The following is a 24410-nucleotide window of genomic DNA, read 5'->3' as shown; positions in this document are numbered from 1 at the left end:
CCCCAGTCATGAAGTTCCCATCCAAAGCTTTTCTATTTTGAGATGGAGATAAAATATTAGATAATAAAGCCAGAAAATTCCTGAGAATTTTCCTTTACCAACTGAGCACCAGTTAACTTTCAAACTTGTACTGGAAACAAAGAGAATTCAGCCTCTGCCCAAGCTCTGTCTGAAACTGGCAGTTCATGTCGTAAAAGGTGGATTGCTATCACCTGGGGGACTCAGCTGTCACCAGACATAAAACAAATGAGTTTTCAGCTAAATCAACAGTCTGAATATAAGCGAAACACTATGTCAAGTAAGAATTCAGGATGATGCAGTGCAGAGTTCCCCATATCTTTTCATTTATCTCAGCCCTGATCTGAATGGATTGTCACTGTAGGGAGAACTCTAGCACTTTCAATTACTGTATTTTTTCACTAAAAGGCAAGAATTGCAATTGTGTGCATCCAAATTTACCATTTGCTTTGAACTGAGTAATAAAGTAAACACACGCAAAGCAATGAACTTATTTAAGATAGAATATGCTAATACAAAAACTAAATACAATTTCCTATGACATTTAAATGCAGTCTCTCTTAGAAAGTCTGGGATGAAAAAAATCCAAGAATTAAAAAACAAACAAAACAAAAAGAACCCACATCTGTGAAACTGAAGAATGACGTCCAGGAGCAACAAGTCAACCTGGAGACTGTAGAAAGAAAGATGTTCACTCTGCAGAAGTAATAGAGGAGCTGCTGAGGGAGTGTATAAAGCCTGGAGGCAGAGTTTGGCCATATGCCTCTCTACCACATCAACACAAACGACTTATCTTCACTTTTAAGGCCCTCCACATCCTAACCCCACTCTACCTAACACCTCTTATACAATATAAAGAAAATAGACTTCTGTCATTGTTCCACAAATGCCGGTTTTGATTGGCCATTTAAATACTTTTCCAACATATAACCTTGTTATGTGTGGATGGAGTTCTCTGTAAATATCTGCAAAACCACATTGTTATCCTTCAAATTCCCCGTTAAGTCATTTCTCTGCTATGATACCTATCCAGAACTCGAGACTTGTTTGCTGCATGCTGACTAGCATTGTCTCATTATTTCCTCATATATACTTGTCTGTTTCTTGTATTGAACTGTTGTCTTGGACTGTAAACTCTTTCGTGGCAAGGACCCTCATCCTTGTACAGGATGGCACTGTACACCGCTAGCACAACTGGGCCCTGGCTTCTTTGTGCTACCGCTACACAAATAATAAATGCTTTGTACCACCCCAGTGCTGACACCTCTTTCAATTTCAAGAAGTTAAATTTGGTGCTATAATGTGTACAAGCATACACAACCCTTTATGAGGGCTGAGTCAGATGGTTAGTAATGGAGAACATTTTTTTCTCTGGGCCACTAACATACATCCCTCCAATATTAGCAAGAACCAAAAATTATTAGAGTCTGAGGACAACCTACAGTCTGTGAAATGAGTTAGCCTTGATCTCTTTACTAAAGATTAAAGCTCCTAGCATCCACACCAAAACCTAGCACTAAAACTGGCATTACTTGGAAGGGGCAGCACTGGACATGAAAACTATTTTATCCCATTTCTTCAACAGCAGGGCTGATGCACAGCCGCAGAACAAAATGGCCTGCTGTATGTGGTCTGGGTATGTATGTACTCTGGGTATACATGACTTTAGTCCCAAGGGCTGTCAATCTAACACCTTTCATGAGCACTTTTTTTAGTTAAGAATTGTTATACTTAATATGAACATTCTAAGAATGTATGCTCAACAGTAGTAATATTTGGTAATGTGTCTTAACCTGTTTTCTGACACTAGAATAAATAAATAAAAAACCTCAAGCTTCTATTTCAATTGTCCAAAGAAAAAAAGTCCAAAATGACTCCAAGCACTTGATACAATTAAACCAACTCACCATATATCATGTTCACAATGAATTTGGAAAAAAGTCCAGCGATGGTTCCACATCTGACCTTTACACCACTACCAAGCCATAGCTGTAAATAAAATCCAAGATCTCAATTTTTGACTAAATCCCCACAGGATATAGCACTCAAAATCAACATTTGAATGTTTTTATCTTTATTTTGAAATGGAGAGAGTGCTCCCCATTAAGAAATGTAGTTATGGACAGAGAACGCACTATAGTGAGGTGGATTTGACTAATGATAACTGTAAGAAAATGAACATTTAACAGCAAATTAAATTTAAAATACTTTTATTTTAAAAAAATGTTAATGGCACCTTTGAGCAATCACGACCACACCAAGAAATATACAAAAACATTACATACATTAATAGATGCATTTTTACACCATGCTGCACAAAATGAAAGCGGTACGAGATACACAGGTTACATGCTGACACAAATATTTTCAGTCAATAAAAACAAACTTTCAGTACACTTTGGTACTGCCTAGTCAGCATTATCTTACAAAAAAGGAAGGGCAATAGATTAATGGAAAGAAAGAGCTTTCTATCAACAGTACAACTTAATACACCACACATATGCAATAAATCAAATTTACAAGACAATTCAATCAAGTCCCCATGCAATCTGTAGGTACATTGTCTTCTAATATCTTAGAAAACAGAAGAAAGGATTTTACTAGCCTCAAAACTGTATTTTATAGTGCTTTTTGTTCTTCAAGGGTGATTAGCAATTCAGTAAATTGAAATATTTTCTTTCATCCATTATTTTAATATAAAAATTTTCATTTTTTAAACTGAACTCTGCTTCACTACCAGATAAGCTCATTCTATTGGCATTCAAACGTCATTTAAAAAACCTGTCTGTGTCTACAGTACTGTATTTCAAGTTTTGACTATGAATATATATTCGTGTATCTGGAAGAAGCTATAAAACTGCCTTATTAAAAAAAATCAATATAAAATCTAGGCTCCTAAGTCTCAGAGCATGTCACTTCTGAAAATGGGACTTAGGCACTTTTGAAAAATTTTACACTAAGTGATTCTGGATCCTCTTTGTATTTTGAGCTTGTTTAGCAAATTTTTGTAGATTATAAGGCCAGAAAGACCTTTGTGATCATCTAGTCTGACTTCCTGTATAACACAGACCACAGGACTTCCCTGAATTTATTCCTGTTTGAACTACAGCATATCTTTTAGAAAAATATCCAATCTTGATTTAAAACTTGAGTGATGAAGAGTCTACTACAATCCATGGTAAATTGTTCCAAGGGTTAATTACCCTCAGTTAAAAATTTGTACCTTATTTCTAGTTTGAGTTTGTCTAGCTTCAGCTTCCAGCCATTGATTCATGGTATATCTTGTTTGCTAGATTGAAGAGACCCCTTATCAATCTCTGTTCTCCATGTAGGTACTTATGCAAAGATGCTGAAAGGTATTTAGGCTCCTAACTTCCACTAAAAATAAATGGGAACTTAGGAAACTCCAACTAGTACAAAATGCTACAGTGGGTCTCTCCTCAGCAACACAGACGACCATGAGCATATCATATCGGTCCTCTGCTCCCTACACTAGCTTCCCATAGAATTTCAAATCAAGTTCAAGGTCTCAGTCCTTGTCTTCAAAACATTCCATGGCCTGGGCATGGCCCCCAAAGTTCTGGGACGAAGACCATGGTCAACAACTTCACTCCTCTGGCATAATGCAATGCTCAACAATAAGAGTAAACTTGTCTATGCAGGAGACAGAACCTTCTCTAGGGATGGTAGAAGACTGGAATAAACTCCCCCAGGAGCTAACCACTATTACAAACCTTGTCACTTTCCACTCCGAGTGCAAGGCGCATTTCTTTGATCTTTTCTTCTCAAACATGAACACATAGCAACAGCTATATTTAACAAACAAAAACCCACCCTACCAAAACAAGACACTCAACTCCACATGCTTCTCCCTCTGGGAAGAGGATGAGAACACAAACAATATGCCACAGATATGTAGTCATGTTGCTTAATGCACTACTGGAAGATGGTCAGATACTATGGTGATGTGCATGGTATGAAAACCTTACAGATAGAATAAAAAGCCTAAATACATTAAGGATCTGGATCTTACAGACTGACCAAGTCACCCCCTAACTTTCTCTTAGATAAGCTAAACAGATTGAGCTCCTTAAATCTTTCACTGTGAGGCATGTTTTCCAACCCTTAAATCATTCTCAGTGGTCTTTTTGTGAACTCTCAAATTTATCAGCATCCTTCCTGAAATGTTGACACCAGAACTGGACACAATCCAGTAGCGGTTGCACTTCTTAATGTTAGGCATTTTGATACTAAACAAGCAGTGGCCAGATTCAATAGCTTTCTATGAAAAGCCAGAACTAGTATAACTGGAGCTTAATAAGACAAGAAGCATCACTAGGTTACGTGAAGGACTGAACTTCTAGTATATAAGTCAGGAAGAAATTGAATAGGATAGTATCTAGTCAGAGTAATATCAGTGACTTTGGACAGTAGTGGAACTAAATTTATGTGGGCATCTTTCACTAGGTTTACGTTGGAAGCCCTAAAGAAATCCCTTGATTTGGATCAATGGGCTGAAATTAGAAAGGTAGCTAACAGTGAAGGTAACTGTCATGGGAAATTAACTCTCCAGGAATCAACAGGTATGGATTCTACCATCAAACTCTTTGGGGCTTTCAAAGATGTGTTTATCTCTCAGGTAGTTAGGATGCTAACCATAATGACTAGGGCTACTAGACTCTGTTCCAACCAATTATGATTAACTTATTAAGGATCTTGAGACTGAAGATACACTTGGCAAGAGTGATCATAATGTAAATGAAATGAAGTGGTTCTTTGATTGCCAGCCAGAATCAGCCAGAGAAAAGAATCCAACATATTTTGGGAGCAGGAGTTGCAAAGAGTTTGGCATACACTTAAAGGGATTGAGTGCCATGAGCATATTAAAGGCTACCTTCCACTTCCTTAACACAAGTTAGACACCCTGGCTTACCACAGATAAGGGTACACAAGGAGAAAAAAAAAAAAAAAAAAACGTTGGAAGAGTTGGGAAAGCAAAGTTTGGGTTCAGCAAGGGACATATGCAAATTACTGAAGCAAATGATGAGGAAAAATATGGTACCTTAAGGCATTTTGAATTAGTTTTTGAAATTTATATTAAAATGGAACATGAGGGAAAGATTACCAAAGGGCCAGGACAGCTGAGGGAAAGAGAAGGGAAGAAGATGGGGAGACTTGACAGAAGACGTGAGATCCATAAAGAATCTGAGCAGTTCTCTTGGAGAAAGATCTTGAAATTGCTGTTGCTTGGGTCAGCCTATTGAACATTGGTATGGTTTTGGATAGAGCTCAGAAAGGAACCTAAAAAGATGAAAGTGCCTGATTGACAGAACAGTTAGGGCTGTATTAACTTGCACTGAGAAACATTTTCTTTTTTCTTACTTTAGAGAAATCTTGTGATTTTTAAATGTGTTTTATTTCTGATACAAAGCCAATAAGGAAATGTACTGCATCTGTTATGTAAGACCTCACTATTTCTGATTTGGAGTCAGTCAGATATCAGCCAAGTGTAAAACCGTTCCTTTGACCATTACATTCTCATTTTACATGGAGATTACTCAGGTAGAATATGGTAACTACCAACAAGTGTAGATGCCTTTGTATTCCCAAATCATGGCTGTAACAGATTTTTCTGCTTATGAGAGAGACTGGCTGATCTTATTGAGGTAAGGAGGCTTAATTTGTTATGTCCTGATCCTGGAAACTGTCAGAGACAGATAACACAGAATGGGTCACAAATTCAAGGTTTCTACACTGGAACCAGCAAGGTTAAATTAATAAAGGTAAGTAAATTATGCTAAACTAAACAATTGTTTTCCTGAGTTCAGTAAAGCTACTGACAAATAGCATCCATATTACATATATGTAGACATTTGTAAGCCATTTAACAAAAGTAATATATCAATGCTTGATTTTTCTATTGTCCAGCCTGGAATGCAGGTACATAAATTGGATATCAAAATGATTAAATGGAGGACACAAAAATGGTGGCAATGGATTACAAGGGAGAGAAGTCACTAGCATATTATGTCAAGAGTCAGTACTGGGGCTCTTCCTTTTAGGTCTGTCCCCTCCAAACTCACCTTTAGACACAAAGTTATAAATTGGTAAGAAAAACTTAAATAAATTAGGGGAATGGTTTATAAAATGGCTGATGGATTTTAATGCAAGTCAAAGGATTTTGAATCTAAAATATAATTGCTGGCTGAAGAACTGGAAAGTACTGACAACAAAAGAACTTAATATTCATGTTAGCTGCAATGAAGATGGGAATGTATTGTTAATGCAGTAAAGGTCAAAAGGTTCTCAAGCTGCATCAAAAGGGTATATAAACAAAACAAGGGAAATCCTCTGTTAGGACGTACAAATTCTGGAGTAAATCCAGAAAGGAGCAGCTACATTTTTTCAAAGTTATGGAGGGGACTTCACTATGAAGATATGTTTAATCTTTTCAACTGATACAGTCTGTAATCTCCCCAGCCTATGAACTGGATAGATGAGGTAGCTATGAGTGGCTGGACTGATTAGGGGATGAAATTTTAATGCAATGTATACATAGAATACCTAAATGGGGATCACAAAAAATTGGGAATAAGGATCTCATTGAACTAAACAGCAACAGGAACGCACAGGGACCTGCCTGCAAACTGAAAAAGGTAAAAGTTTAGGTATATCACTGACTGTTTTTCCCCTCAGAAGGGTCATCAGTGTTTGGAATTATTTGCTTTCAGAGGCAGAGACAGTATCCAATTTATTAGAAATCAAGGAAAAGAGGACTAATTACTTGGATACCAATAGTGGCTTTGAGAATAAATGGATTTGAATGAATATATGGCAATTCCTGCTCACATATACAGAGTTAAACTGACTGTTAAGTTTGAGGTATGGAAGGTGTCAGCAAGTTTGTTTTATTTTCCTCCACTTTCCTCTGGGAAGATTGAACAGGATCTAGTTAGGATAAAGTGGGTGTATTCTATTTGATTAATTTCCTGTGCCTGCAGCAAGTCAAGTATCACAATTCTTTCGGATTGAATTCCTTTCTATATTCAAAAACATTGCACATATCAGAATTTCTTTAATGACTTTTTTTAAAACTTAGTTTTCTAAGGTCTCGGTTATATCATCATTTACACCATTAGCCATGCTCTTTGTTCAGCCCCTGAAACCACAGCAAACTATTAGATTAATTATAAATTGTGTTATGGTAAAGAAAGGACAAAGTGCTTTCCCCCCCCCCCCACATAAAAATTTCTAAAGACTTCCATACAAATTATTGCACTTGGTTAAAATTCAACTAGCCCTGCGACCAAAGTAACAATAATGCTGTCATGACAACATATCTTAAAAGCAAACAGCATTAAATATTAAATTAAATAACCAGACACGTGTGTCATTTTTTTGGATACATATGAGTGGAGAAGAATCCTGATATTTTATTTCATATATTACTTTACATCATATCTGGTTACCCAGGCAACAAAGGATTTCAAGAAAAACATTTTGTAGTTTCTAGATCAGGCAAAATAAATATTTTTAAAAACCTACCTCTTTCATAGTGCCGTTACTGTCTGATGTCTAACACACTGTTCTCAGGAATGTCTCTCAACACATCCCACAGTTAGTTCTAATATATAAAGTTTCATTCTTTCCCAACCCTCCTGACCTGGTGGTTCCTGTGGAACCCTGAAGCAAAAAAATTCACAACATCCAATTTCCTTCAGCATTACTAACTCCTACTCCAACTTGGGGCCTAGTTTTATCTGTTTCACATTCACTGGAAAGCTCATCAACTGACTGTTAAAAATTTAAACAAATGTTTATGCGCTCTCCCTTTGCAATCTGCAAAGCTTGAAATATGACCAAAAGAGCTACTGAAGTCAACATAGTGGCATCAGCACTGGTTACTTGTTTCTTTATTCTTCTAAGAGGTCTTTGTGATCTTATAATTCATTCAGTGCATCATATTTGGAGGCATGTTATTATGTTTATGTATTTCCTAAACATGATAAAGAATAGCTCTAGGATACGATATTTACTAATCTGTATCACTAGAGACTCTAGTCATATTAAATTGTTGGGAAAGTATAACATTTAAAGAATAATCTGTATGAGTAAGGGCCCACTGGCAGAAGCATCAGAAAACGGTGCTGGATTGTAATTAAGCACCTTCCCAGTTTCTAATTCACAGATGTTAAATCATCTAGCATTAGGAAATACTGTAAGTATGGCTGGTATTTCCTAATATTGTAAAATATAGCTAGCCATTCTATCCTGGTTCATATGGAAAGCTAGACAACTGAATTAATCCAATAGGAATGGTGTAAAAACATGATTATAATGCACTCCCACCACCACTCCTCCTCACTCTAATTAATGACACAATACACTTCATATTTCTTACACCACCAGTAGCATGACCTCTTGTAGATATGCTGGTTTGTAAAGTGGAAAGCTGGTAAGATTAAGGCAAAAGATTTACATGAGTGAGCAGTTCATAATAGATGTAGCCAATTACATACAGTAGAATTGAATAGGCAAATAACTGCCACGGAGTATAAATTGAAGTATTTAAACCTTAGCATTCAAGAGTTTTTATAGCCTTCATCCAGTCTGCATGTTTAAATTGCAAAATTAAATATTTTGGTAGTTTGTTCACATACAACATTTCTTTAAAAAAATAAAACATCTGGACTAGTGGATTCATCTTGGTATGATCATCCTTTCTATGGCACAGATAATGTGATCCCAATTTTTACAAAACACTGCAAGTAGAGTCACTGCAAAAAAAGTGCAGATAATATGGAAACGGCTCTTCATCATAGGAGCTATAAACTTTGCAATGGTAGAGACGCACACTAAGATGACGGTCATGAAGGCCAAGATTACATTTATACATTTCCCTAGGAGTACTTTGGCATTCACAGTTTCTGACTGCAGCGCTTGCTGTTCTTGCTGATGGAACTCCAGCTTAAAAACCCGAGTCTGGCAAGATTCCAAGGCTTCCTGTAGACAAAAAGAAAAATAAGAGTCAGCTACATTTCTACACAAAGCAGTTCCTCATTCAGCTGCTGCGTATAATTTATAAATCTATTTAAACAAATATGTTGTGCTGACGATCAACTGTTTACAAAAATTATAAAAGTATAATCAAACTTGACAATGCTATTGTGTAACATTTACATTTTTTCCTGGATGAGGAAAATAGTGTTCATGGCGTCTCATGTCTTCTGAATGTACAAGTTGAACCTCTCTAATCCGGCACTCCCTGGTCTGGCAACATTCTTGGTCTGGCATAGGCGCCAACTCCATGGGTGCTCTGGGGCTGGAGCACCCAAGGGGAAAAATTAATGGGTGCGGAACATCCACCAGTGCCAAGCTCCCCCCTCTGCCCCCTTCCCCACTTGCCTCATGCGCGCCAGCGGCCCTGCCCTTACTATTTCCTCCTCCTTCCCAGGGCTTCCAGCGCACCGTGAACAGCTGATTTGCAGCATTAAAGCTCTGGGAGAAAGCAGGAGGACTTGGGGCCGGCAGCTGGGACCCCGGGCGAGAGGCCAGCAGCTGCAACCTGGGGCCAGCATGGAGCCCCCAGGCGCCTACGGAGACTCGCTAGCACTCTGCGTTGACCTCCCATGGTTCGACAAATTCTCTGGTTCAGCACCGGTCAGGTCCTGAGGGTGCTGGACTAGAAAGGTTCAACCTGTACTGATGAGCTGAAGAACTGGGTAAGCTAAGCTGTTACCATGGAAACTTCACTATATCAAAGCAACACCAAAATTAGTTTCTTCGCATATACCATTGAAAATTTTAGGACACTGCTGGCTTGCTGTGACACCAGTTAAATCAACTTCAGGGTGGACCCATTAGGTTTACACCTCCATTCTGGTCTAAATTCACTTTCATTCTCTTGAATGCCACCCACTGTACAACGATCCATGTCATAAATGTATTGTGAGCATGGATGTCTCTAGAGAACATAAAGCAGACATGCTGGCCACTTTCCACCCGTACTTTGCTTACAGTTATATCATTTAAATATCAATATGTTGGCTTAAAAGGAGATACAGTCCTCTTAATATTTTCTTGCAACAAGTAAAATGCAGAAATGTTTAGCTGTCAGAATAATACTGTAATTATAATTCACTTTCCAACTTGTTCTTTTATACAATAAATCACAAATTCCGATCATCTGAGAAAAGTGGATAACCGAGACCCCAGGGTTATCTCTAGGAAATGTCCTGCACTCAAAACACAGCTACCCACACTTACTCTTTTCTTCAAATCATCATCGTTTTATACTTTCTGTAGATCAAACTCTAGTCTATATTTTGAAATTAAGTTCTCCATCCCTTACTGAGTTGGTCTTCTCTCATTTGATGTTTCTTTTGTTCTGAATCTGAATGTATACATCTGGCTGTTTTTTAAAGGTGAACTAAATGCTCTTTAAATAAAAATAACCCCCCCAATTATTAACCCAACATATGTACAAACGTAAGTGACAAGTAAATAAATACATACTTTCCAGAATGTTTATAATTTTCTACTTCATTGACTGTGTTTAGTTGACTGTGGTAAAGTTCTCATCACTAAATGCATAAACCTATACAAGAAATGCAATTTCTTTTCACTACTTTAGGTGTTAATGCAGTGAACACCTCTTGCAGGAGAAACACAGGGAACAAAAGGTCTCGATAGGTTAAAAACTTCTCAGTTCATCATTGAACTGTATTTATAATTCACAAGTCTACATGGGTGTTTTATGAATAATTTGGGATCTCAGTCAGTTTTCGACAACTATACCGTTTTTCTACAAAATTCAAAATTTATATAGGGCTCTGCCATGCTATGTTAGCATTCAGCTAGGAAGGGGTTTGGACATAAATTTATGTTAAGCTCACAACTGGGAATAGTGTTATCTTACTGCTGTTACAGAGCCAGCAGGGAAAGCAAAATTATTGCATTTCAGAGCATTTTACATTAGACCAGTAGATTCCTTATTCCTCTAGTGATGACAGAGCAGTAGATGTAAGACACCATTTAGAATACACAGGATTTTATTCATTCAATTTTGAAACACTAGCAGGTAAAATCGTGGCCCCATTGACTTCAGTGGGAATTCTGCCATTGACTTCAATGGGGCCAAGATTTCACTCTAGCTGGGTAAAAAGTTGGGCCTAAATTCCTTAAATGCAATCGTTATTCCAAATTTTGCAAAATTTCTAGGCTATGTAAGAAGTTGATTATAAAAATACCTGAACATCTCGTGACCGTTCACAGGCCTGATATGCCACTCTCTCTTCTATGCTGGCTAGCTCTTGTTTCAGGTTTGCAGTCTCATGCTGATGAAGATCTGTCAGATCGTTTAGCTGGTCTTCCAATCGTTCATACCTTTTTCAGGAAAAACAGAAGTCTGAATTTAGCTCTTCTACACAAATGATGTTACACCATGTTAGAATACATCTGTACTTCAAAGTCATCTTTCCTTGTATCTCAAGTCACCACCACTTCGGTTTGTAATGAAAAGGAAGGGGGGAAAGTTTCCCCAAGGACTTACTCGGCAGGCTGAAAGCTCTTTGTAAATGCTCCTGGTTGGAGGAATAACAGAACAATGTTTGAAAGACCAAGGCATTTTAACACTGCAATATAAAAATAACTCAGTGGATAAGTGTATCCAATTCATGCTCTTCCTCCTTTCAGACCACCATTCAAATCTTGTCATGGGGATTTCTACATATTTTCCCCACCATATAAACAAACTGAAATAAATTGCCTTCCCTACACTTGGAGAACTGCTCAAGGAAATCTTAATAAGTATTGTGTTTGTATGAATGTTTCGTCTGTTAGCACAGTAGAAACTATATTGATCTCACTAACCAATACACTTATTATCACGACTAATACAACAAAGAGGATGTTCTGTGTATGCTTCAGGGGGCCACAATTTTCAACAGTGACTAGTTGCTTTGGATGCCTAAATTTTACACCTTAAATAGACCTGATTATCAGAGGGCAGGTGCTCAGCACTTTCTGAAAAGCAGGACACTTTAAGGTGTCTTAAGCTGGGAAGCTCAAAAATTGCAGCATCTAAAAAGTCACTAGTCACCTTCAAAAAAAAAAAATGTACCTTGTGCCTGCTTTTAGTCTCTGGGACCAGGTGCTGATACTCTGCAGAACATAACTCGCACTCCAGAATAGACGTTAAAGGGTTTACCAAGCAACTAATGAGCCCACAGGGAAGCAGTGTTAAAGTATTTAAAACCAAATCTCACTATAACTTTGTTACATTGTGTCTTCAAACTTCACAGTCCCATAACAGTGCGGTTGAGAACATATACCATACCACACTGCAGGAAATGGCTCATTAATAAAGGAAGTACTGTCAACAGTAAAGCTCTATTACATCAGAGACCGCTTATTTAGGTGCCAAGTTACAATAAATCAGGAGCAGTCCCTTGGCGATGACCGCACTGGCACCATTTGTATGTAATATTCACATAAGGTAATGTCAGTGAAGTATCAGATAACAAAACTTTCCAGAAAAGCCTCAGACAACTGCACAGAACTGTCAGTTCTATCAAATCATGAAGTATTATTGTCACAAATGTAGGTTAACAGAAGAAATCAAGAACTTTGGTACCTGACAATGATTACTGACCACAAGTTTACCTTTAAAAAAAAAAAAAAATCACTTAGTTTTGAATCAGTTCATATACCCGTGCAAAAGCCATTTCAAAAGAACAGGAAAAGAAAATACCTGTATCTTTCCTCCTGCAACGTCTGAGAAATAAAACCATAGTCTCTTTGAAACTGTGCTTTTAAATTCTCTATGTCATCAGCTAATTGGGACTGCGTCTCCTTTATTTCTCTCAGTTCCTCCAAAATCATGGAAAGCTTTGCTTGGCTGTCCAGAGCATTTGTCCCACCAGGCCCAAAGGAATGGTTCCCATTACTATCTGCAGAGCCAGATGTCCCACTTGAGCACTCATCATCACTAACATATTTTGGTTTAGCCACAATAGTAGCACTGCCACCATAAGCCCTGGAACTAGTTTCTGGCCGAAATTCATCCAGGGTATTTTTCAGGTGAGAAATGTTGTCAGCACTACCAAATTTATTTCGGATCAAATTTGCAAACTCTCTCGACTTGTTGAAAACAAACACTGGTGGTGTCAAGGAGACACCTGGCACACCCGATTTGCTGCTCTCAGCACCTTGGCCACTGGTACGAGATTTGCCATGGACATCTTTTAATGGGGGCTGGATATCCTTCAAGTTATCTTTCAAAATATCTTTGGAACTTTTGGAGGATCCATTTTGTTCGATGTCTTTGAGCTTTCGGTGATACTGTTCCAATTTCTTCTGTAGCTGGGCAATGGAGTGGGCAGACTTCTGATTCTTCTTCTCGAAGACTTGTTTAATACGTCCAGCCTGCTGCTTGTCTGCACTGTTCACCAGCTTTAAGTATTCGGCCACATTTCCATCACGGGCTGTTTGTTCAATTTTAATCTGTTCTGTAACTTTCAAAATTTTTTGTTTCAGGCTATCTGCATTAAGTTTGACTTTGTGAAATTCTAAGACCCCATCAGGTACATCAAAATTGAGGTTGGTGTCTGAACCCCCACGGCGAATGTTAAGTGGCAAGCTCAAAGTATTCATGTCATGTCTTTCCACCTGAAAAGAGATTAAAATTCAAATTGAAGACAACTGTTTCTGTTTTATATTTCAACTCCACCCAAAATTGGACTTCCCATCAAACTATTTATATCAAACACTGGTCAGAAGGTAAGTTATGAGTACAATATGTGTCGAACATATTTTGAAGTATTTCTCACAAGTTATGTTAAATAATGTAGAAAGCGAAGACATGCTACTTATTCAGCCATGTACAATATGGGTATGAAAATACATGCTTGAGTTGACAAATGACAACCAAGTACCTTGTCTTTTGCTTTAAAAAAGTAAAAGTAATACGAAGAATCAAAACTAGAACATTATAGGTAAATCCGGGTTTGGGGGTTTTTTGTTGTTTTTTTAAAAACACAAAAATGCTTTACCAGCATCAGGAAACATTCCCTACAGATTTTCTATTATCAAAAGATTTATATCCTTCATGAATGGTAAACATCCCATTTTAGCTGGATGGACACTTATTAGTGGTAAAATTTTCTCTTTCCATCTCTCACTGTACCAATATGCTTTACTGAGCTAAAGCCCAGTTATGGACACCTGCCCCTTGCCCCAACTGATCAAACCAACAGCTGTTCTTACTCATCTAGACAAAGGTGTCTTGCAATTTACCGTAAGCTTTAGTGACAGCATGAGCCCCAATTTACAGTTAGATCCAACAGCATCCATTAGCTTTCAGTGTAGCTATCACAGAGAAAACTGGATACCCATTTGACTTTTCAAGTTTGCTGAAGGTGTCCAATGACTGGTTTGCTGCAGCTAAGTTTGTTATATTTTAATATCAGCCTGGCAGTGTGTGATTTAAATGCCCAACAACTCTTAAGAAGAGTGTCTGAAGTATTGGACTCCTATGATTGTGTTCAGTTGTAATCGCTTAGATGTTTTGCGCATTGAACTTGGTAAGTATTCTTCTGAAATGTAATAAAGCGGATGAATAGTGATTAAGCCACTTGATCATGATACTTGGCCAGAGCACTAAAGCTTGATTAATAGTCTAGACAGTATACCAAAACAGCCTCAATTTCCATAAGCATTAAAAATATTTTCTCATATAAAATTATTGTGGAGTAGTGAAGTAGAATTTATCTAAGGAGAACGTTTTCGTATATCTGATCACTATTACACCAAAATATCCCCTATGATATAAGAGGGGGCACTTCATTGAATCAGCCATAGCATCCAATAGAGATTTCTTTTTTCAAATATACTGGCCCTAATGGATTTTCCATGCATCACAAAGTCTTTATAAAAAAAGTTGTGCCAGAAAACACAGCCTTCTTCAGCTAGATTTGGAGAGAAAAAACTCCAGTCCAAATAAGTTAAAGGCATTTCTACTGACTCAAGACAGTCCCAGTGATAGATAGTAAATCTTGGACAACCCTGCCACTCCCCCGCCAAATCCTCATATTGTATTTTGTTCTGAATGTCATGCCTATTTTTCTACATAGCATCATAAACCACACACCGTTTGGCAAACATTTAATTAATTGACCATGATGATAAACGAGTATTCAGCTTTTAAAAGGTTTAATAGTTAAAATTAGGGTTACCAGATAGCAACTGTGAAAAAAATGGGACAGGGGGAGGGGGGTAATAGGCGCTTATATAAGAAAAAGTCCCCAAAAATGGGACTGTCCCTTTAAAAATGGGACAGCTGGTCACCTTAGTTAAAATAGATGCATTTTACCACTAAAAATAGTGTGTAGAGGAAGAGCTAGAATGATGCCAGGGGTTACTTGCAGTACATTGACCTTTTCATCTCTGAAGAACTGGGCTTTAATCTTGGCAGTTTAGACCATCAATGAAAGCGAATTCAGTAGTTTCATCCTAGTCCCCCACTGCACCTATTGCACACGTTGCCCCATGACAATAGAACTGGGGAAGAACACTAAGCCTTAAATAGTCAATTCTCCTCATGTATGACATTTATTCCATCTATAAAGAAGGGCATTTTGTTGAACATTCAATGGCAAAACTTCTTTAGATAAATCTCATGGATGGTTAGGGCTTTTTACTTATGCCTTCCTTGCATTTTGCCACTCTAGGAATATGAATGGATGATGCAAGAATCAATTATTCAAGGTCCTGTGTAAGAAACATGCAATAGAAATGCCTATTAAAAAAACAAAATTAGTTTGGGACATAGCACAGAAAGGATTTGGCTACTTAGATTCTGTTCACACTACATGAAGTTATCTTTTCCAACTATGTCTTTTTAGACTTGCAAGCATTGTCTACTACACATTGATGGAGTATAAAAAGCAGCTAGCATAACACTAATGCTTATTATGTTTTGTGCCAAGCAGTCATAAGAATGCAGAGAGCACAGTTCTGATATTGATTATTTCTTGTTAGGAATATTGGTTACTGTTGGTGTCTGGGGTGACTGGCCCCTTTAAGTGGAATCAGGGTCCAGTCTGCTTGTGACTGCCTTCTGCAGGACCACCTGGGGTTAAATGCCTGCCCCAGATGACTACTTAAAAGGTTAATTGGTGAATGACAGCTGGACCTAATAAAAAGATCATCTGAGTTTAGTTAAGGTAAGTACTCCTAAGGAAATGGGAAGCTTCTGAGGAAAGAAGCTATCAGGAGAGCAGAGAGTCTAGAAGGCGTACTCCTGGAGACAGGAGATTCTTAAAATGAGAGCTACAGTTGACAGGTATCCAAGAAGGCCCGGTCTCAGCAAAAGGATCTCCCAAACAGTTGCAGGAAGCCCACCTGCCAGGAACAACATGCTGCCTTGGAGAAGAGCCGCAGCTGACTGGTCTCCATGCAGTTGGACCCAGAGGAGGACCTTACCCAGGTAAAGGCAAGAGATCTGACTGCAGAGGAAAGGACCTAAGTCGAGAGAACCCTGGTGGTAATGGGCCTGGAAAGAAATGATCAGTGGACTGGACTTAGTGGGACAGAAACTAAAACTAAAAAACTGACTCAGTCTCCCAGCTAAGACCCTGGGTAAAGGTTTTGCTTATACTTTCTGTAGACTTTTTTAGAAGGTCGCCTTTATTAACAGAAAAAAGCCTACAGAAAGGTCTTTATTAACAGACCTTCGGGTACTCTTTAGTACTCAAAGGTCTGCCTGAATGTTTATATCCCATGTGCTGGGAGATCAAGGGAAGCTTAACCACAAGCAGGTGCCCTAGGACAGTCTGCACTACGATAGGAGCCATTCACTACCAGCAATCTATTCAGGTTCTCATGCTAGTCCACTCACTGTGGTATCTGAGCACAGTATCTGAGCACCTCACCAGTTTGCTTGCATGAAAAAGTATTGAGCAATATGCTTAATGAATCAAAATGAATATTTACCCCTTTCATGCTTGCATAGAACACAAATATATATTACATATGTGCATCAAGAGGAGAATCAGCTCTCTTAAGCCAATCCCATTTCAGTATTAACTTAGATTCCTCACACAGCAGTTCAATGTTCCATCCGAAAATTGTGATCAAAATACTATACTGTTAAGGTGGCTTACTGATGTGCAAGATCTTATTTCCAGAAATAGTTTTATTTCCAGTATGATCTTAGACATTATAACCAACAGTAAATATAATTACTTAGCATTTACATACCACTTTTCAAACAATAGCTAATAAATCTTCACAATGAATATCCGTCACAGAAGCATCTCCAATATTACATGTGTGGAAACTGAGGCACAGTGACATCAGATGACTTGCCCAAGGCCACACAGACAGACAGTGTCAGAATCAGGATTATAATTCAGGAGTTTATGTAGTCAGTCCACTAGCCCACATAAATGAATGTTTGATCAGAAGCATTTACTGTATCTGGCTAAATCAACAAAGTGGATGGCGGAAGCCTAGTATAAAATATTAGCTTCCTGAAACAATGCAAATCACTTTTGAATAAACCTTGACACAAAAAGTTATCCTAAAATAAGTCTGTGAACCACACACACACGCAAGTCAGACTTATCACTGATGTTATCTAGCACAAACTGTACATGCTTCCAGAAATGGGTGGTTCTGACTACAATCTTTATAGTGTTTACTTCCTTTAGTACAAAAGTGTTCTAAAAATATTTTGCAATAATTGGATAGAAGCCTGAATCAGATCTCTTCTGCCTCATGTCCCATCCCTTACTGCAAAGTGCTGGAACAGCTAACGGTCACAAAGTTCAGTTCTTACCCAAGCTATGTGGCTTCCCCTCCCTACCTGGTCAGGAAGGTATAAAGACAAATCAGGCAAAGGATTGAGGGTTCACATCAGCCAGAAAAGGTGTCAAGCAAGTCACCTTTGCAGGCAGTGGTAGCACCAGTTACCTTCATGCTAACGATGCAAGGAGCTTATCGGGACCATCTGTGTCTAGCATCAGTGAAGGAGAGCCTTAAAAAAAAAAAATTCTACCTGGGGGAGGTCTGAAAAGAGTGGAAATATGCTGTCTTGTCTCCAAGAGGAGCAGTAAATGGGAAAGTGGGATAGGAGCTGTTGAGCAGCAGAGGAAGCAATCCTGAGCCAGACTGGCACTAGGCCAGGATGAGGAAGGCAAAGCATTACCTAAGAGCCTGAAAGAATCTACTGTGCTTGTGTGTGTTAGGATATAGATATTCAGGCCTGTCTGTAAAGGCCTATACTCTAAGAATGTAGGTGTATTCTTATCACTTAGCTAGTTATAGAGGTATAAAAGAAAGAATCAAAGTCACTGTCTGCCTGTGTAAGGGCCTTCTCTTACTGTGACAGTCTGAGGCCCTGTGCTTAGGCTAAGATCTTTGGCTAAGCAGCAGAGGCAGCCATAAGCTGGGAAGCGGACGGTCACATCCTTACATCCCAAACTAGTCACATTGAAATAAGGTGCTATTGGGCTGTTAGGAATATAATCCTGTCCTGATAATGCCTATCGTCTTCAGAGAAAGAGAAGTGCCTAGAAAATGTAAAAGGAAACTTAGTTCGATAGCATCCTGTCTGACAAAAACTCACTTATCAATAGCTGGGATGTGAAATCCTCATTTCTGTGTTGTTCTATCACTGTAGTCCCCATTTCTCTATTGTTTGTCTGTATAATCTGTCTGGTTCTGGGATTGTTTCTGTCTGCTGCATAATTAATTTTGCTGGGTGTAAACTAATTAAGGTGGTGGGATATAGTTGGTTAAATAATCATGTTACAATACGTTAGGATTGGTTAGTTAAATTTTAGTAAAATGATTGGTTACGGTATAGCTAAGCAGATCTCAAGTTTTATTATATAGTTTGCAGTCAATCAGGAAGTAGGGGGGGAATGGGAACAGGGAATGGGGGTGGGGAAACTGGAATCATGTTTTGCTAAGGGGGGGGGGAAGGGGAACAGGGACAGAGGTAAGGCTCTGTGGTGTCAGAGCTGGGAAGGGGGACACTAAGGAAGGAAACTGAAATCATGCTTACTGGAAGTTCACCCCAATAAACATTGAATTGTTTGCACCTTTGGACTTCGGGTATTGTTGCTCTCTGTTCATGCGAGAAGGACCAGGGAAGTAGGCAGATGAAGGAATAAGCCCCCTAACAATGTGGTGTTAGACACACAACCCATTAACTCCCTGGAGGAGCGAGGAGACTCAGACTCATGCAAGGGCCGTTAATGGAAATGTTAGGTGTTTTTGTGGGGTGAGGATGGGAGAGAAGGAAAGAACAGTGCTATTTTGTGGAGGGAAGGACCACACACCATCCCCAGAAAGCCTAGTTGATTGACAGCTATTTGTACCATTTACACTGCTTAAGAGAGCTTTAAAGATTTATAGTCCAAGAGCTGAGCAGCCAGGGCCTTTCCTGCTGGGGAAGCCAGAGTTCAACAGCGCACAGGATGTGTGTCTACAGATGCCTGTTTCAAATGTGTAGAATAAATAAAAAGCAAACAAACAGCCCAGCAGGCCAGAGGACAGCCTTTCAGGGGTGCTGGGACAATTTGTATAATGGGGATGCCGAGAGCCATTGAACCAAACTGCAAACCCTTTATATGATGGAAACCACTTCAAGACAGGGTGCGGTAACACCCTGTGCACCCCTAGTTCCAGCAAAATGTGCAATCTTTATACGCTAAGAGACCTTTCCTAGACTACCCACGTGAGTCCTTCCTAGGCTGAAGTACAGTAATCCAGAGAGGAAACTAGACCAGCTGTTCAGAACACTGAACCACATTCAGGGCTAAGAACTTTAATACTGGCCCAGCAATTAACATGCATATCTTCTGTCTAGCATAAATACATTTTGGAGAAGTGGGCGTTGGGTAAGAGGTAACCTGCCACTGATGTAAATAAAGCCTGTTGTTTTTAAGACATCTGCTTGTGTTTTGAAAAGCGGCTCCACAAAAATGGCAATGGGGAATTATTTGTGTTAAAGTAGTGCCTATATGTTGTCCAATCAGGTCAGGGTCCCGCTGTATTAGGTACATGGCAAAAAACAGTCTGTATGTCCAAAAAGCATATGTCTTTTCTTAAAATGATATTTTTAGAAGTGTGTGGATCAAAACACACGAAGAGAATGGAGAAACAGGGATGAGTGCATATACTTTCTATAGACTGTGTGCACAGCGGGGGTGTGTGGGTGTGTGTGTGTGTGTGTCCCCTACAAGTAGAAACGAAGCCAAAAAGTCAGCGAGAGATCTCTATCAAATATGCTCAGTTCACAATTCCCTCCTCCTTGTAAAAGATTTTACTGTGTCTTTCAAGTCCTTTGTTCTTCCTAAAGTCTACGGGAGCAGACTCTGATGCAGAAACCTGAAGCTGGCCCTTCAGGGTATGTCTACACTGAAGAAAAAATAAATAAATAAATAAATAAACAAACACCCACACCACCACAATTCAGAGCCAGGGTCTACAAATTGTGGCTCATACTATGGCACTAAAAATAGCCATGTAGACAATCCCCCTTGAGGTCTGAAGCCAAAGGGGGGCGGATTCATTTCAGAGCCTGGGCAGGACCATCTACCCAGCTATTTTTTTGTGCCATAATACAAGTTCCTTGAATCTGAATCTGTAGACTAGGGCTCTGAGACTTGCAGCTGCCTTTTTGCAGTGTAGACATACTCTCAGGGCATATCTATACTGTATTCTAAGCCCAGATCTGTGGGACACAGGCTGGTGGACTCGGTGTTTCCAAGCCCATGTTTAAGCATCCACACTGCATTGTAAACCTAGGTTTAATATTGCAGGACCCAAGTTTCACAGCCATACAAACATGTCCATACTGCACTATGCAGACCCTCTGACAGTCCATAGCTTGAGCTGCGGCCACACAGAAAAAGGAGAGCAGTTGTCATAGGGAAGCCCTGACATATGGAACCTGCTCCTCTTGATATCATCTCACAGCCAGTCTATTGTTTTAATACAACATTACTGTTTGTGAGGCTGTAAGCAAGGGCACATCAGGAAAGCTGAAGTTATGTTTCCAACATCAGTGTCACACACAGCCCTAGTTGAGCTCCCCCTCATTAGGCTGCTTTGTTTGGTCCCAACAAGTTAGACCTATGTGGTCTTAAGCTTCCCGCAGTCTGAAGTAGGATGCAGTGCGGTCTCTTTCCTTGGGCTCTGTGGCACACTTCCCGGGCACTGGCTCTGCCGATTACCCTTTCACAGAACTGGGATCCTGCAGGCCAGCTGCACTCAACCCCCATCCAGTTGCTTAAAAGCACACCCTTTCCCAGAGCTCCAAACTGGGAGGCACTCTGGGTTTACAGCTCAGCTCTTTGGGGACATGGGATAATGGAAGCAAACAGACACAGGTTTTGTACCTGTGTGAATTTCCCTACCTCAGTTTTCTAAACATTCTTTGGGCTTAGGGAAGAGTTCTCTAAGGCAGGGGTTCTCAGACTTCATTGCACCATGACCCCCTTCGGGCAACAAAAAATACTACCTGACCCCGGGGCGGGGAGCGGGGGCCCCCCACGCCCCACTGCCCCAGGGCAGGAAGCCAGAGCCAAAGTCCAAGGGCTTCAGCCCCAGGTGGGGGGCCTATAACGTGAGCCCTGCCATCCAGGGCTGAAGCCCTCCGGCTTTGCCCCCACGTGGTGGAGCTTGGGCTTAGCCTTCAGCCCCGGGCCCCAGCAAGTCCAATGCCAGCCCTGGCGACCTCATTAAAATACGGTCCCGACGCACTTTGGGGTCCTGACCTACAGTTTGAGAACCCTTGCTCTAAGGAGTTCAGGATCCCACTTCTTCACATGGCTTTCTCCTCCAAAAGACAGTCTCTTTCTTCTTCTCTCCTGTGCAGGCTGTTTCCTTCTGCTCTTTCCCAAGCTTCCACTCATCCCCCTCCCATCCTCATAATCTCAGACTTTATGAGAGTCATCCTGAGTTTGTAAATCCTATCAATAAAACCCAGTCTTTGTTCTGCTTCTAGGGAAATTCCACTGCTCTAGATCCCAGGCCCCTAGAGAGAAGTTGGAGAAAATTGGTTTCCCCTAAGCGTCAGACCATCCTGTTGTCCTAAAATTCTCCCATTTGAATGGGAACCATTCAGGTTAACATATCTCCATTGTCATGCCTGTGTCACCAACCCCTGGAATTTTACTCTATCATGAAGGTAAAAAGACAGAGAAGGAAAACAAAGCCCTACGTTCAAAATGGAGTTTGCAATATGACCAGATACACACACAGAATCCCCAACATCAAACAGAATTTATAAGCTGTACATAGATTCCAAAATCATCACTATCAGTAAAGCCAATATATCTATTTTTTTTAAATTATTCCATATAGGGAAATACAAAATACAGCACACCCAGAAGTTACATTACTATTGCTATTGAAACTGCAATTTTGAATTTTCTGACACTCTGTTGTTAACACTGCATTAACTGCCCTTTATTTGCAAAAAGAAGAGGAGTACTTGTGGCACCTTAGAGACTAACTAGCTAGACTAACTAGACTAGCTCACGAAAGCTCATGCTCAAATAAATTGGTTAGTCTCTAAGGTGCCACAAGTACTCCTTTTCTTTTTGCAAATACAGACTAACACGGCTGTTACTCTGAAACCTGCCCTTTCTTTATTTGTTTTGTTTTGTGGCATGTAATAATAATATAACTCTCGTGCAGGGATCTCACTGGACATGCTTAATGAAAAACATGCAGTTTCAAAGTACTTCTACCTATGAGGAACACAAGGGGTGCCTTCAGAAGAGTGTTTTGACCAGAAGTGTACACCTCTTACAATTTATCCTATAGGAGACCAGAAAGCAGCTGATACAGACCCAGAGTTAGTGAAGTTTTGGGATGATGATCCTTCCTATCTCATTTCAGACTAAGAGCTTATTTACACAAACGATAAACCAAATAACTAAATCAGTTTTAATTCACATCTAAATTATTTTGTTGCAAATCTGCATGGAGACACACTCACTTTGGATTCAGAGCATCCACATGTGCCGGGCCATTACTTGCATCCTTTCATGAAGGACTGTGACTCTTGGCAACGTGCTTGAAATAGTGGATGGCTTTGCAGCAATGGGATTCCCTAACTGTAGTGGGGTGATAGATGGGCCGCATATCCTAATTTTGGCGCCAGACTATCTACAGTATTGCAGGTGCGCGTGGATCACCGTGGCGGTTTCATTGACATCAATGCAGGGTGGTCCAGGAAGGTGCATGACACATGCATCTTCAGGAACACGGGCCTGTACAGAAAGCTCCAAGCAGGGACTCTTTCTGGACCAGAAAATTCTGATGGGGAATGTCAAAATGCCCACAGTGATCTTGGGAAACCCAGTGTACCCCTTACTCCCATGACTCATGAAGCCTTACCTGGGAAACCTGGACAGTAGCAGGGAGCACTTCAACAACAGGCTGAGCAGGTGCAGAATGACCTTAGAATGTGCCTTTGGCAGATTAAAAGAATGCTGGTGCTGCCTTTATGGCAGGTTAGACCTAAATGAGGAAAACACTCCTATGGTCATAGCAGCCTGCTGTGTGCTCCATAATATTTGTGAGACTAAGGGGGAACAGTTTCCCCAGGGTGAAGCGCAGAGGCAGATTGCCTGTCTGCTGAATTTGAGCAGACAGGTACCAGAGCTATTAGAGGGGCACAATAGGGAGGCTTATTCAAATCAGGGAGGCTTTGAGACAACATTTTGACAATGAACTCCAATAATTTGTCTTTCGATATAGCACTCTGCAATGCTTTGTTAACATGCGCCTTGCATTAAAATTTTGATGATTCCTGACCTTGATTTGTACTCAAATGATCAGACTGCCATGGTGTATTAATTCCAGCAGCAGCTACTGTGTGCAGTTATCTTTCAGAGAGTATGTTTTTATTAAATACCAACTAACAACACACAAAAGGCTTGGTGGGAAGGGAGATAACAGTGCAGGGCAGTGTAGGCTCTTATAGCTATGTGTAAGTCCAGCTATCTTTCTGGAAGCTGTCCAAAGGGGTGGACTGAAGGGGGTTCTGAGACAGGCCTGAAGTTGCAAGGAATGTGTGGGAGGAGATTGAGGTGTGGGGGGCTGACCATACATTAATTCTGCCTGCAGCGTGATTAGGGACTTCAAACATCTCTGTTTGCTCCTCCATCACTTTTATCATTTGCTCCTGGATCATTAAAATTTGCTCCTGGCTTTCCTTTCAGTCTTGCCTTCTATTTTATAATTTTTTTTTGAAGTCTCTCTCCACACCATGTGTTCTTGTTTTTCAGCCTCTGAGGATTAGAGCACTTCTCAAAACATGTTCTCCTTGCTCCTCCTCTGTCGCCTCCTTATCTAGCTCAAGCGCTCTG

At 39.9% G+C, this 24410-nt stretch overlaps 1 protein-coding gene across 2 annotated transcripts in view; it reads right to left on the bottom strand.

Annotated features, from left to right (window-relative positions):
- Positions 1 to 2211: 2211 nt before the first annotated feature.
- The window catches only part of TMCC3 (transmembrane and coiled-coil domain family 3), a 77036-nt gene continuing 54837 nt past the window's right edge, over positions 2212 to 24410 (bottom strand). For both annotated transcript variants that reach the window (XM_077832225.1, XM_077832232.1), the window contains exons 2-4: positions 12770 to 13686; positions 11268 to 11403; positions 2212 to 9021 (exon numbers count right to left, since the gene is read on the bottom strand). In XM_077832225.1, coding sequence (XP_077688351.1) covers positions 8719 to 9021; positions 11268 to 11403; positions 12770 to 13686 — 1356 coding nt within the window. In that variant the 3' untranslated portion in view covers positions 2212 to 8718. The remainder of the gene's footprint in view (positions 9022 to 11267; positions 11404 to 12769; positions 13687 to 24410) is intronic.

Source organism: Eretmochelys imbricata, chromosome 1 (assembly GCF_965152235.1).
Source record: "Eretmochelys imbricata isolate rEreImb1 chromosome 1, rEreImb1.hap1, whole genome shotgun sequence".
NCBI lineage: Eukaryota > Metazoa > Chordata > Testudines > Cheloniidae > Eretmochelys > Eretmochelys imbricata.
Note: the sequence above shows the minus strand (reverse complement) of the source record. Positions and strands in the feature narration are given on the sequence as shown.